The following is a 16118-nucleotide window of genomic DNA, read 5'->3' on the forward strand; positions in this document are numbered from 1 at the left end:
ATCACCAATGGCTTCTCCTGCCAGCCTATGACTGCTCTGACTGCATGACAACTAGAATAATAATAACACACTATATAGTTAATAGTTTACTATAGTTATTAGTCTCTCTGATATAGAAACTATGCCTCTGTTTATAGGAGGCATAGAGATAGAGAGAGCTCTCAACTCCACTGAGGAGCTGTTTGACAACCATCCACATCTGCAGGTTGGTTCAGTTGCTAATAAGCTAATGCTTTCATTGATTGATTGATTGATTGATTGATTGGAGAATTACAGTACATTTCAAGCACAACTCCATACAAACACTGTTAACTGTGGACGACATTTTACACTTGTTTACAAGAGGCTCCAGCAGTAGCAACACAGCTAATGTTGTCCTGGCTATAGTGTTAAAAAAAAGTTGTTATTACATTATAAACAGTACAGGCTATACATGATGCACGTGTGTGTTACATAATATGCTATAATAATATCATAGACTTTAATTAGCATGTTGACACTATATAGTCTTTATAGTCATTAATTGACATTGACGTTGTAATATAATAGGGGTGAAAGTGACTCTGCAGAACTGCATGCTTGGGATTTATAATCACACATTTGACCTTTTATTGGACCTTATTAATGCCGTTGTGTTGTAATTAACAACCCATAGTAGTATTTATGGAACTATAGCTTCACCTGTAAGTCATACGTTTTTAGGTGTGTGTGTGTGTGTGTGTGTGTGTGTGTGTGTGTGTGTGTGTGTGTGTGTGCTTGCGCGCGTGCATGAGGGAGAGAGAGAGAGAGAGAGATTATGATTAGTACTGTATTGTATGTCATTATAGTGTTGTGATGAATTGAACATGATGGACACCAATAGAAACTATCCATACTTAGGCTTTCATGCATGGGTTTTAAATCCTGAGTCTTAGCAGAGCTTGTATTGAACTGTACTTCCTGCAAAATGTTAACAAAGTATTAAATCAATGTTATGTAGTAGCCTACTTGTGGAATAACATCCGGATCCCGCACGCACACACACGCACGCACGCACGCGCACGCACGCACGCACGCACACAGTGTTTTCATATTGACCATTATCATTATCATGTTGGAAGTAACAAAGTTCATCCTATTTGCTATAACAGGAAACGGCGAGAGAGTTTCTCTCCAAGCCTCACGTGGATGACGTGGACCCAAAGTGTCTCCTGTACGTCCAACAGAGAGAGTTCGCTGCTACCACGCCCGATGACAGTAAGAATATGGCTTCACACCTGCATGCCAAACGAAGCGCACTTTCTCTGACAATGTGCAGCAGGATTTGTTTTAATCGCAGTAATAAAGCTTTCTGGTGTGAAGGCGACCTAAGTGGTTTGATGCTAATACCACCCCGGATGACAGTAAGTAGGAAGCAAGAAGCCTAACCGTTGTTGTAGTGCCCAAGTCTCTATGCCAGGCGCTACTGAGTGCCCAAGTCTCTATGCCAGGCTCTACCAAGTGCCCTAATTTGGGTCTGAAGGTCCCCGCACTATTGGGGGATGACTGGTCTAGTTATTTATTTAAGCAGCAGGTAGGCTGCAGGGAGGCTCGCAGGGAAAAAAATGTCCCGCGCTTTTGAGCCTTTGACGGCGCCCCTGACTCAAACGTCATTGAAGTAGTGTAACACTGATCATGTAAATATGTCCTACCATCCTTTGTCCATGTAAAGACGTCCTACCGTCCTATGTCCATGTGGACAACGCTCCACACGTCCCAAACTCTTCTCCCTTCTGGCTCCAAAACTGTGGAATGCACTTCCCATTGCAGTCAGAACTGCAGCATCACTCCCAATCTTCCGCCGTAGTCTGAAAACCCACCTTTTCAGACTCCATCATGGCCCATAGCACTTACCCCACCCCCTTAGATAGCAATTCTGTAGACTTAGATAGCATTTGATACAGACTTATAGCATGTTATGTAGACAGCATAAGTGCATAGTATGTAGTCATAGCACGTCATAGTACATATGTATATCATAGTAGTATAGATGCATAGCTTATATGTATAGTTTCATTATAGATATTCCACTGTTACTTTCTTAGCTTACGCATGTTTCATGATAAATGTTTTTATTTGATGTATTCCCATGCTTTTTTGTTCTTGCTTAATGTAAATCGCTCTGGATTAAGAGCGTCTGCTAAATGCCTAAATTGTAAATTGTATGTGACACTGACCATGTGTCTCTTCTCTGTGTCATCAGATTGTGTTTCCGTCCTCGGATGTGACGACGCCACCACCTGTCATTTAGTCCTGCTGCGACACACGGGTAAGTCCATCCATCCAGCCATCTTCAACCGCTTATCCATAGTCAGGTCGCGGGGGCAACAGCTCCACCAGAGAGCTCCAGACTTCCCTCTCCTCCAGAGCAACATTAGTGACTTCCTCCTGGGGGGATCCCGAGACGTTCCAAGGCCAGTGAGTCGATGTGTTTCCTCCATCTGGTCCTTGGTCTGCCCCGGGGTCTCCTCCCAGTGGAGATATAATCCATCTGGTCCTTGGTCTGCCCCGGGGTCTCCTCCCAGTGGAGATATAATCCATCTGGTCCTTGGTCTGCCCCGGGGTCTCCTCCCAGTGGAGATATAATATGCTTCCGTCATGCAGTCTGGAGCGACGGAAGCTCTGATCATGAGTAAAATATAAATGCTTCCGTCATACAGTCTGGAGCAACGGAAGCTCTGATCATGAGTAAAATATAAATGCTTCCGTCGTACAGTCTGGAGCAACGGAAGCTCTGATCATGAGTAAAATATAAATGCTTCCGTCGTACATTCTGGAGCAACGGAAGCTCTGATCATGAGTAAAATATAAAGCGGAAGTGGAGCCTCCTCCCCACTTTCCGTAGGATACATTCGCGCAAGTTTATCCTAATATAAATAGAAAACATTTAACCATATATGGCTTGTTGCTTAGCAGAAGTAATTGTCTGGCTATGCGAATAGCGAGACTAGGCTAACTGTGATGTTGTTAACAGGAAGTGCTGTGTTGTTAACAGGAAGTGGAGCAGCGTGTCTGGCTCACTGTGACGGCTCCAGCACATGGAGTGAAGTTCCTCTCATCGTGAACGCTGTGACGTCTCTGAGCGGAGATGCAGAGGAAGGCAGGTATGACGCACGCACACACACACACACATACACACACGCATACACACACACACACACACACACACACACACACACACACACACACACACATCCCTGACTGCCATACAGAGGAAGGCAGGTATGACGCACGCAAACACACACACACACACACATACACACACACACACACACGCATACACACTCACACACGCACACGCACGCACCCGCATACACGCACGCACACACACACACACACACACACACATCCCTGACTGCCATACAGAGGAAGGCAGGTATGACGCACGCAAACACAAACACACACACACACACGCACACACACACGCACACACACACACACACACACACACACACACACACACACACACACACAAAGTAAGAGATATAGTAATTCAAGTGTTTTAATATGTATGGAATATGTCTCTAGACTCTGGATAAGTAACCAGGGTTAGTAATGACTGCTAGACTCTCATAGTTTTGTAAATGTAAACATTCTTAAACATTCTATTATTAACATGTTTTCTTTCCAGACTTGAACTGCATCTTATTGGAGGATTCAATGATGAGTCAAGGACGTCTCATAAACTGAGCCTCAGCCTATTGGGTACGGTCTGTATGACATCATAAACTCAGCCTCAGCCTATTGGGTACGGTCTGTATGACATCATAAACTGAGCCTCAGCCTATTGGGTACGGTCTGTATGACATCATAAACTCAGCCTTAAAGCTGATTGGGTATGGTCTGTATGACATCATAAACTGAGCCTCAGCCTATTGGGTACGGTCTGTATGACATCATAAACTTAGCCTCAGCCGATTGGGTACGGTCTGTATGACATCATAAACTCAGCCTTAAAGCTGATTGGGTACGGTCTGTAGTGTATGACATCATAAACTGAGCCTCAGCCTATTGGGTACGGTCTGTATGACATCATAAACTCAGCCTTAAAGCTTATTGGGTACGGTCTGTATGACATCATAAACTGAGCCTCAGCCTATTGGGTACGGTCTGTATGACATCATAAACTGAGCCTTAAAGCTGATTGGGTATGGTCTGTATGACATCATAAACTCAGCCTTAAAGCTGATTGGGTACGGTCTGTATATGACATCATAAACTCAGCACGCAACACCACGTGACCCGTATAACTGTCACCAACAGAAGAGTTTAAGACAATAATTGATCAGAGCTCATTTTGGTTTCATGTCATGTCATGTTATGTCCTTCCATTTTGCAGCCGCATTCCAGAAGGAAAAGGAGAACATTAACCTAGAAACGTGCTGTATCACAGGTACTGTACAATACTGTATTAGAAACGTGCTCTCACCTATTATAATATAATATATATATATTCTAACCTAAAGCATTCCTTCCTTTACCATAGAAATGAACGACTCGGTTGTTGACGGGAATCACAGGCCTGTGATTTATGGAATAGGTGAGAAATGAACATTCTGCTAAAACTAATGATTTATGGAATAGGTGAGAAATGAACATTCTGCTAAAACTAATGATTTATGGAATAGGTGAGAAATGAACATTCTGCTAAAACTAATGATTTATGGAATAGGTGAGAAATGAACATTCTGTAAAACTAATGATTTATGGAATAGGTGAGAAATGAACATTCTGCTAAAACTAATGATTTATGGAATAGGTGAGAAATTAACATTCTGTAAAACTAATGATTTATGGAATAGGTGAGAAATGAACATTCTGCTATATCTAATATCGATACCTAGTCCTAGGGTGCCGATTTGATTTAGATCGACATTCTTAATTGTATTGTGATTCGATTTGATATTGCAAGTTATTGCGATTAATTACCCCCCACGTTACTTTGCTTTTTTTTTTTTAATACTAGAACATTTTTAATAATGTTTAAACAATATAAACCATGAAACGTTACGTCTTACTGACCTGGAACTCCTATTAGATATAAACCATGAAACGTTACGTCTTACTGACCTGGAACGCTTATTAGATTTAATATAAACCATGAAACGTTACATCTTACTGACCTGGAACGCTTATTAGATTTAATATAAACCATGAAACGTTACGTCTTACTGACCTGGAACTCCTATTAGATATAAACCATGAAACGTTACGTCTTACTGACCTGGAACGCTTATTAGATTTAATATAAACCATGAAACATTACGTGTGAGTGGTTGTTGCTCAGCGACACCTTTTCCATACTCGTGTATATTCCCTTGAGTATAAAAACTTCACAGGACTCCGTTGTAAAAAGATCACAAAAAATATTTATTCCATAAAAAAAAGTGTTCATTAAACAAAGGAAATCAAAAACAAGTTCTCAAACCCAAAAAATAGACTACGGTCAAAAAACCGTGTCGCTCTGATCTTGTCTTGTGCAAACTGACTGGCTGCTCTGCACACACCCTTTGTGCAAACTGACTGTGCTGCTCTGCACACACTCTGCCTCAGTCAATTAGCTGAATCTGCCCTGACCTGCACGCACTCAGCTGTTAGCAACTGCAATTAAGACCTCAGGCAACCAGAGCTCTCTTCTTAAAGCTACATTAACATCATAGTTTTTAACCTAAAGCACATCACCATGAATTAAACAAATAAACAGCTTAAGCTTTTAACATAGCTAATTTAACAATCATAATGCAAACACAAAAAAGCTGTAATTATTCAAATAATCACATTATTCAAACTTGGCTCCCACATACCGGCCCCTAATTGTACTCTTAACTGGAGACAATTACACAAAATATATAACACACATGGAGCCAAAGAACTTAAATCACTCTGTCTTCTTTCGTCATTGCTTGATCACCATCCATAGGCTGTGTGTGTAAGCGTGTATGAAAAGGGGGGGCATAGTCTGTATGTAGGACTTTGAAAGCACTGTCTCATTCAGCCTCTTGGAGAAGGCAAATCTTCGTGATTGGCCTGTCGAGCGAACTGGTTTTGGTCTTGATACGGACCTGACGTACCAGTCCATACTTGTCTGGGGTTGTCTGGATGATCTTTCCCATGACCCAAGAATTGCGTGGGGCAGAGTCGTCGACGATCAACACAATGTCTCCAGTGACGAAGTTGCGTGACAGACGGGTCCACTTGTGGCGCTCTTGCAGCTGTGGAAGATATTCTCTTGTCCAACGCTTCCAGAATATGTCCGTCATGTATTGGACTTGTTTCCACCTCCTACGTGCATACAGATCTTGTCTGTCGAACAGGCCTGGCGGTTGAGGCGGCTTGGTCTTGAGGAGCAAGAGATGATTTGGCGTAAGCGCTTCCAAATCATTTGGATCGCCAGACGTCTTGGTTATAGGCCGACTGTTGATGATGGCCTCTGCCTCACAAAGCAGGGTGTGTAGGCCCTCCTCGTCGAGAGTCTGTAGCTTAAGAGTGGTGCTCAGGATCTTCCTTACAGACCTGATCATTCTCTCCCAGACTCCTCCGTGGTGGGAGCCGGTGGGAGGGTTAAACATCCACTGGATGCCACTCTGACGTAGAGTGTCCTCGATCTTGGAGTTATTCCACTCTTCAATGGCTCTTTTAAGCTCGCGCTCAGCTCCAACAAAGTTTGTTCCATTGTCTGAGCGGAGGATTTTCACCTGGCCTCTTCTAGCTATGAAGCGACGAAGAGCATGTATAAAGGAATCGGTATCCAGTGAAGATGCTACTTCCAAATGTATTGCACGGACTGTCAAACATGTAAAGATGACTCCGTACCTTTTCACCACACTTCTTCCACGCTTTACTTCAAACGGGCCGAAGTAGTCCACTCCAGTGTTGGTGAATGGCGGTTCATCTGGCAGGATCCTGTCTTTAGGTAGGTCAGCCATCTGCTGCTGACCCGCAGATCCATGTGAGCGCCGGCAAACAAGGCACTTTGAAAGGATTCTCCTTATAGCCGAATTTGCGCCAGGGATCCAATACTTTGATCTCAACTTAGAGAGCACATGATTGCGACCACTGTGACCCAAGTTCTCATGGATCTCCCTGAGGATCAGGTTTGCGACATGATGATTCTTGTCCAGAATTGCCGGCTGCTTTGCCTCCTCTGGCAGAGCTGCCCTGCTGAGTCTTCCTCCTACTCTGAGGATGCCCTCTTGGAGGACTGGATTGAGCCTGCAAAGGCTGCTACCTTTCATTACGCCTTCGCCTCTTTGAAGTGCAGAGATTTCTTTAGAGAATGTCTTTTGTTGACAGTAGCGAAGGATCTCCTGTTCTGCTTCTGTAATGTTCTCCATTGTGAGCTTACAGGGGTCTGCTCTCAAGAGACTTGCCTTGAAGCCTTTCATCTCCCGGTCCACTTCGGGGGGAGAAGAAGTAGCATTCAACTCTCTCCTTTTACGCCCGAGGCTCAGTAGAATGCTCTTGAACTTCAGCATCCAAGCGACTGCCTTTCTAAGGCGAATCCAAGAAGAGAAGTACTGCATGAATTCCAGAACGGCATCTGCTTGATCTGTAACTGCAGTAGCACTGACCACGGCGTTCCTTACCTCTGGGTCCTCCGTGGTTAGGTCCCCAGGGTTGTCCATGTTCTCGGGCCATTCTCCCATAGGCTTCGTGAGAAATTCCGGCCCCTGTAACCAAGCGTGGGTCTGGATGAATTTCTCTGTCTTGAGTCCCCTTGAAGCATAGTCTGCAGGGTTCAGTGAAGTATTGACATATCTCCACTGGCCTGGTTTAGAGATCTTCAAGATGGTCTCCACTCGGTTCGCAACAAAAGTGCGGAATCTGCTTGTCCTATTTCCTATATACTTCAGCACAGTAGTGCTATCCGTCCAGAACACAGATTCTTCGAGTTCCAGCTGCAGCTCCGATCTCAACATCTTGTCCATCCGAGCAGCCATGGTAGCTGCAGTGAGCTCCATGCGTGGAATCGTCACAGGCTTGAGTGGAGCCACTCTGGCCTTCCCCATGACAAATGCACAATGCACCATGTTGCTGCTGTTCCTCAGTAGCATGTAGCTAACTGTCCCGTACCCTTCTTCGCTTGCATCAGCAAAGTGATGAAGCTGACAGAATAATGCGTCACCAAAGCCTGCAGGCTTGTAGCACCTTGGGACACTGATGTCCACCAGCAGGTGAAGCTCCATTTTCCATGCTGACCATTCACGAGCCATGTCATCAGGTATCAGGTCGTCCCAGCCTAACTTCAGTCTGCAAAGCTTTTGCAGGATTCCCTTGGCTGGTAGCACGACTGGTGCCAGGATACCCAAAGGGTCATAAACAGAACTAACTATGGATAAGAGGTTTCTCCTGGTGGGTACTTTGTCTGGTATGACAACCTTGAACTTGAAGCTGTCTGACTGGGTACACCAGTGCACTCCCAAAGCTCTTTCTATAGGAAGTGCGTCACAATCCAGGTCAAGCTCCTTAACTTCCGTAGCCCTCTCCTCTTCTGGGATGGCAGATAGCACAGCTCTATTGTTGCTTATCCATTTGGTGAGCCTAAATCCGCCCTTTCCACATACAGCTCGCAAGCTGTGGTACAACAACACTGCTCCTTCTTCTGACTGTACTGATTTTAGACAGTCATCCACGTAGAAGTTGTGTAGCACCGTGTCGACTGCTTGGGCGGTGAACTGATCTCTGCTGTCTTCTGCACATTTCCGCAGAGCGAAGCTGGCACAGCTTGGAGATGAGGTGGCACCGAACAGGTGCACAACCATCTTGTACTCCTCCATCTCCATGTTGATGTCGCCTGATGTCCACCAGAGGAACCGGAGAAGGTCAGAGTCTTCATCTGGTACCTTCACCTGATGGAACATCGCTTCCACGTCCGCCATGACTGCCACTTCCTCTTGTCTGAACCTGGTGATGACACCAAGTAGAGTACTTGTGAGATTTGGTCCCTGCAGCAGTTGGTCATTTAGAGTGGTGCCCTGGTAGGAAGCTCCGCAATCGAAGACCACTCTGAGCTTCTGCTTCTTGGGGTGATAAACCCCATGGTGTGGCAAGTACCAAACTCTACCATCATCACGGTTGAGGTCCTCGCTGGGTACCTTCACGGCATAACCCTTTTTAATGATGTCACCAACGAATGCTGAATACTCTGTGTGGAATTTTGGATTCTTCACAAACTTCCGCCGTAAGTTTAGGGCGCGCTGCTTGACAATCTTACGGTTGTTGGGCATTCTCATGTCCTTGTTCCTCAGTGGCAGGGCGATGCTATAATGTCCCTCCACAAGTGTAGCTGACTGTGTGGCCATGTCAATAAACTGGAGATCTTCTCTTGACAGCGCCAGCCATTCCTCTTGTTCACACTCCGGGAAGTCATTCTTGAACTGCTGACTCCAGAGTTCATCCAGTCTGGCGACTGATATACGGTTGGCTGAAACCTGTATCAGTCTACTTGTTGTTCTGTGTCCTGTGTATTCTCTGAGAGGTCCGTTGATGGTCCAGCCAAGCCGTGTTCTTACAGCATATGGGCCGTCATCCACACTGGCAATGACCTGCCAGGGTTCAATAGCCTTGGGTGCATTAGTCCCGATAAGCAGTCCTATCTTTGCATCGACCTTTTCCATTGTTTGAGCAAACTGGCTTAGCAGTACAGTCTGGTAATTAGCTTCCAAAGTAGAAAGAGGCTAGTAAGCTGGCTCGTTAGGTGAAACAACACCTGGCAGAGAGTTGAACATAAAAACTTTACTCACGACCACTTTAACTTGGAAGATTTGGAACTCCTCTTTCCTTGCGGTTTCCAATCCTTAAAGAAAGTCCGTTTTATCCAAGTGGAGCTGGTTTTTTGACTAATGTGAGTGGTTGTTGCTCAGCGACACCTTTTCCATACTCGTGTATATTCCCTTGAGTATAAAAACTTCACAGGACTCCGTTGTAAAAAGATCACAAAAAATATTTATTCCATAAAAAAAAGTGTTCATTAAACAAAGGAAATCAAAAACAAGTTCTCAAACCCAAAAAATAGACTACGGTCAAAAAACCGTGTCGCTCTGATCTTGTCTTGTGCAAACTGACTGGCTGCTCTGCACACACCCTTTGTGAAAACTGACTGTGCTGCTCTGCACACACTCTGCCTCAGTCAATTAGCTGAATCTGCCCTGACCTGCACGCACTCAGCTGTTAGCAACTGCAATTAAGACCTCAGGCAACCAGAGCTCTCTTCTTAAAGCTACATTAACATCATAGTTTTTAACCTAAAGCACATCACCATGAATTAAACAAATAAACAGCTTAAGCTTTTAACATAGCTAATTTAACAATCATAATGCAAACACAAAAAAGCTGTAATTATTCAAATAATCACATTATTCAGAATCAGAATCAGAATCAGAAGACTTTATTCGCTTATTAGATTTAATATAAACCATGAAACGTTACATCTTACTGACCTGGAACGCTTATTAGATTTAATATAAACCATGAAACGTTACGTCTTACTGACCTGGAACGCTTATTAGATATAAACCATGAAACGTTACGTCTTACTGACCTGGAACGCTTATTAGATTTAATATAAACCATGAAACATTACGTCTTACTGACCTGGAACGCTTATTAGATTTAATATAAACCATGAAACGTTACGTCTTACTGACCTGGAACGCTTATTAGATATAAACCATGAAACGTTACGTCTTACTGACCTGGAACTCCTATTAGATTTTAATATTGTAGTACAGTAGCTGCACAACGGAGTGATCTCATTGGTTGGTTGGTAGCGAGCTGAGACATAACTGTCTGTCTGTCTGTCTGTCTGTCTGTCTGTCTGTCTGTCTGTCTGTCTGTCTGTCTGTCTGTCTGTCTGTCTGCCTGTCTGTCTGCCTGTCTGTCTGCCTCAGGTGTAAATGTTAAATCGGGGGAGGTGTTTCCTGCCTCATTCAGTCATAAAGGACCAGCGGAGAAGCTGCGCTCAGCTCGGACGTTCACTGGAGGACAGGTAGTCATTTTATATATTTTTTTTTATCCCACGATTTTGTAACCCATTTTTCACCCCTGTGTCAATCATCTAATGTGATCCTGGGCTCTACACATCCTCCGCCAGCCAACCTGGGGAGAGCAACGGACTTAACTCATGCTTCCTTCATGCCTGAGTGTCCAAGTTGCTCCTTTACACCTGACAGGGGCGAGTTTCCCTGGTTGGACGTAGCGCGTGGAAGGAACACGTTATTCCAACCAGTTCCTTTCCCCTCCATCAGGCGCCTTGGCTGGCCAGGGGGAGGACAGGTAGTCATGTGACCTCTGTCTATAGATCTGTCTGTCTGTCTGTCTGTCTGAGATGGGCCGCCACGTACGACTCAATATAAACGCGTGAAATGTGTGTTTCTCTGCAGATGGCCGACATATACGACTGTAGTCGCGGATGTGTTAAAATCGGAGCCTGCAAATGGTCTCAGAACCTGGACATTGGCTTCTGGCTGTCGCAAAGTGACGACGTCATTTTAAAGGTAATTAATTAAGGCACCGGAGGAGATATTAATTAATTATAGCTGTCATAAATATAGGGTGATTATTATTTTTGAGTAAAACGTGAGTGTAAACATAAGAATCAGAATCACTGTAATTGTCACAGCACAGCTTTAGGGCGTAAAACTGTTATTGTCACAGCACAGCTTTAGGGCATAAAACATGTTATTCGTGAAAACGTGACGCAAATATTCGAATATATATTCTTTCACAGCAAACGTTTTTAGCTCATATAGGGAGGTCCCTGGAACAACATATTTTCAGATGGTGGATCGGCGTCCAAATATATTTAATTGTGGGGGGTCCCTTTCAGAAAAGACATTTCAGAACCACTGATGTAGAAACACAGGTTTTTTAGAAAACTAACAAGATTTAGAACTTAAGACATTCTGTAGAATCTGGTCTCAGGTCTTAAATAGGTTGAGTGTTCCACTGTCTCTCCACTCTACAGTACCTCTCTGTCTCTCTCTGTCTCTCTCTCTCTCTGTCTGTCTCTGTCTCTGTCTCTCTCTGTCTCTCTCTCTCTCTCTCTCTCTCTCTCTCTCTCTCTCTCTCTCTCTGTCTCTGTCTCTCTCTCTCTCTCTCTCTCCATCCCCCATGCAGTTCCTATCCACCTCGCCCATGGCAGAGCCTCCTCACTTCGTCCAACACATCAAGTCCACCATCCAGTTCCTGTTGGATCATCCCAGCGCCGACAGCCTGTTCCCCGGAGACCAGCCCCAGCTGTACGGCAGGACGGGCCAGGGGGACTGGGAGAGGGTTCTAGACTAGAGGACGGGCCAGGGGGACTGGGAGAGGGTTCTAGACTAGAGGACGGGCCAGGGGGACTGGGAGAGGGTTCTAGACTAGACCAGGGGGACTGGGAGAGGGTCTAGACTAGAGAGTCTGTTTGTTGTTGTTTTGTTTTTTTGTGCCAAATGCTCGTCCCAGAATATGAGGTTGGGGGCGTGTCATTACAGATGCAGATTTGTGAAAAACATAGAATATGTAAATATCATTATGGCGTGCGTATTTAGTATAAAATAGGGCATAAGTGGTTAATTGCCTTTTATAATTAATAGTGAGACACTGACCTCATCAGTGAGACACTGTGACTCATTAGTGACCTCATCAGTGAGACACTGTGACCTCATCAGTGAGACACTGTGACCTCATCAGCACAGTTAGGCCTCACTCACACTGTTGCAACATGCGTACAACATTTGTCTTGTGTCTTGTCAACTCTTTCAGTGCCACCTGGTGGTCACCTGTTTAGGCCCTGAGTGCCAATTCTCCCATTATAAAGAAAGAAAGAATTTGTCATTCTATTATGCATGTAATGTGCATGTCATCACCTGTACACCAGATTAGAGGAACTTTCAAAATATGGCATCCGTTACTTAATAGGCAATTAGACGTCTTGACGTTTATGGCTACTTTAATGGCCGCCCCGATGCATTTCCAATGGAAGTCACATGGTTTGACAAAACATTTTTGCGGCCATTAAACACGGACAAGACACAAGACACATGTTGTACGCATGTTGCGACAGTGTGAGTGAGTCCTGACTGTTACGGCCATATGCATGTTGTGTTGTTGTTGTTCATTGTGGCTTAACATTATTGGACAGTTTGAATGTGTGATTCTGTTTAAATAAGTATAAACACAAACAAGTCACATGGAATCCGCCTTGAGCCTCAGCCAATCAGAGGAGGTGTCACGTTGAGCCTCAGCCAGTCAGAGGAGGTTTCACATCTGATTTCAGGAGACCCATCTCAGTCTGAACGCAGTAGCCTGATCTAAATCGCATTCCTATGTGTCCTATGTGAGTTTAGACATATTTAAGCACATGGGATTCCAATCTTCATCTGGCACAGTTCAGGCTGGATTCAGCTGCCAGTCTGAACACACAGATCTGATTCAGCTGCCAGTCTGAACACACAGATGAGATCTGATTCAGCTGCCAGTCTGAACACACAGATGAGATCTGATTCAGCTGCCAGTCTGAACACACAGATCCGTTGTGGTCACTTGCAGATGCAGTGAGAACGGTCGGCCGGAAGATCAGATTAGAGAAATAAATCGGATTTGAATCAGATGTGACTGGATGTGAAATGTAAATTAATTTGATTGGATGTGAAATGTAAATGGATTTGATTGGATGTGAAATGTAAATGAATTTGATTGGATGTGAAATGTAAATGGATTTGATTGGATGTGAAATGTAAATGAATTTGATTGGATGTGACTGCCGTGTAAATGAATTTGATCGGATGTGACTGCAGTGTAAATGAATTTGATTGGATGTGACTGCAGTGTAAATGAATTTGATCGGATGTGACTGCAGTGTAAATTAATTTGATTGGATGTGACTGCAGTGTAAATGAATTTGATTGGATGTGACCGCAGTGTAAATTAATTTGATTGGATGTGACTGCAGCGTAAAAGAGGCCTTCTACCACAGAGTGCGCGCCTCCATGAAAGATTGGTTATTTTGTGCAAAATGTTAAAAAAAAAATATATATATATTTTTTTTTTAATATTGTCTTACACGATTAGAACAAGATTGAACATTCGACATTTAAGCCTTAATATTTCTACAATTGCCACGAAACTATGCTCACATCCTGTATACTTTACATTTTTCAAATATTTTTGGACAAAATTACGATATAAATTTTTCATGGAGGTGCCCAGTCTTCTTGTATCTGATCGTATTATACTATGCATTAATTTAGTCTTCCTGTGATCATCTTGCCTTCAAGTTGACCCTCTTCTTCTTAGGAATATTTACGTTCTAAGAACATTTCATGTTGTCTGGTTTGTAGACTCTTACACTCTCGAGAGTTAAATTATTGTTAAACGTCTCGCATCAGTTAATTTACAAGAAGTCGACACAATTAGAGAATGTAGATTCTTTTTTTATTTTGGTCGTTTGCCAAAAGCATTTAGCATTTGATGCTAAGGGCTCCCATTGCGCCACCCTTATCCATTATCCATTATCCCTTATCCCTAAACTCAATTGCCATTTTTTTTTACTATTTTGAAAATCATTTTAAAATAGTTCAACTAGCCGATCTACATCTGCACGTTGTGAGCTTGTAGATCGGCTATTTGAACTATTTTAAAAGGTTTTTTTAAATAGTAAAAATGTGTTTAGGGATAAGCCAAGGGTTAAGGGGTAGAGGGTTAGTTGGTAGATATAGCCCTAAATCTCATCAAATGTTGGTCCGTGGCTCAAATGGCGACTTAATACTGAGCCTTGAAATGAAGGACAAAATGGTCAGCCTGGGTGTTAAAAATACCACTTTTAATTCAGCATTTCATCACATGAACACTAGTAAATATAAATATATTAAATATATACAGTATTTCTGAAAGGCTACGAGGCCAGCATTGCTTCGGAACATTGGCCCAAATAGTCACAAAGTACTGATGATGTCATTCATCCATTCATTATGTCAGCATTATGTGTATAGAAACAGGAAGTTGGTTTGTCCCCTCCGCTTTCTTAGCGCACTTCCTTGATCCCGGCAAGGACTGTCTAAAGAGGACAGGAAGCGAAGACTGTACGGTGGACTCCACAGAAAGAATCTGTCCTGAGATACAAAGCCCACCTGTCTCACCCTCCTCCACCCCAGCTACCACCTGTCTGTCTCAAGGCTCATACATAGTCTGGATTTTCGGTGGTGAGGTGACCACCGAACTACAACATGACGTCACTGAGCCGCGGTGAAGAGCAAACCACCGCCACCGCTCCAGCCCTTCTCTCTGTTTTTACTCACCACCGCTCAACGTTATTTCAGCTCCGGTGGTCAGCTCACCACCGGAGCGGTGGTCACCTCACCACCGAAAATCCAGACTATATGAATAGGCCTTCACCCTCCTCCACCCCAGCTACCACCTGTCTGTCTCACCCTCCTCCACCCCAGCTACCACCTGTCTGTCTCACCCTCCTCCACCCCAGCTACCACCTGTCTGTCTCACCCTCCTGTGTGTGCGCGTGTGTGTGTGTGCGTGCGCGTGTGTGTGTGCATGTAAACAAAGACAAACAAACATGCAGGCAGCTTCAACTTTATTCTGATATATAAATACTGTATATTATATATGTGTGTGTATGCATATATATATATATGCTTCATCAGTGTGTACTGTAGTACAATATGATGCTGTTGTACGTCATGTGCTGTCTATTGATGTTATGCTGAGATACATAAATGAATGGCTGTAATAATAATATGCTTAGACTAACTGTTGGAGCATTGTAAAAGTATAAATAAATTGTAAAAGTATAGATAAATTGAACAAGGCTGTGCAGTGTACATACTGTATATGGGCTACTGAATAAATGCAAATGTGGCCAAATGTATAGTTTGAAATGTCTCCATTTCTTTATTTCAAGATAAAATGGAAATAACTTTTTTTTAGAGAGAAAGAATTATAATAGCAGGCCTAAAAAGATCAAAGTGTATGTAGGCTCCAATGAAACAGCAGCGTCTTCTGAAGTTCTGACTGAATGGATATTGAGCAGCTTGTCTGAGGAATGTCAATGATTAGTCTAGAGCAGTGGTCCTCAACCAGTCCCCATATACAGCTAAATGATGGAG

General features: G+C 43.6%; 1 protein-coding gene across 2 annotated transcripts; it reads left to right on the forward strand.

The window, feature by feature from the left end:
- Window positions 1–15842, forward strand: ntan1 (N-terminal asparagine amidase). Of its 2 annotated transcripts, none has more exons than XM_080756663.1 (11): window positions 1–205; window positions 1131–1236; window positions 2222–2287; window positions 3014–3122; window positions 3650–3723; window positions 4358–4411; window positions 4505–4558; window positions 10908–11005; window positions 11400–11513; window positions 12136–13225; window positions 13258–15842. In XM_080756663.1, the coding sequence occupies exons 1-10, from the start codon at window positions 122–124 to the stop codon at window positions 12301–12303; spliced, it is 927 nt and encodes a 308-aa protein (XP_080612789.1). In that variant the 5' UTR covers window positions 1–121; the 3' UTR covers window positions 12304–13225; window positions 13258–15842. The 2 variants fall into 2 exon arrangements, with proteins under 2 accessions (XP_080612789.1, XP_080612790.1); XM_080756664.1 differs by having other exon boundaries at window positions 12136–12257; window positions 15027–15842.
- Window positions 15843–16118: the final 276 nt, after the last annotated feature.

The sequence above is a fragment of the Protomyctophum bolini genome, assembly GCF_963924005.1.
Source record: "Protomyctophum bolini genome assembly, chromosome: 3".
NCBI classification, from domain to species: Eukaryota; Metazoa; Chordata; class Actinopteri; order Myctophiformes; family Myctophidae; genus Protomyctophum; species Protomyctophum bolini.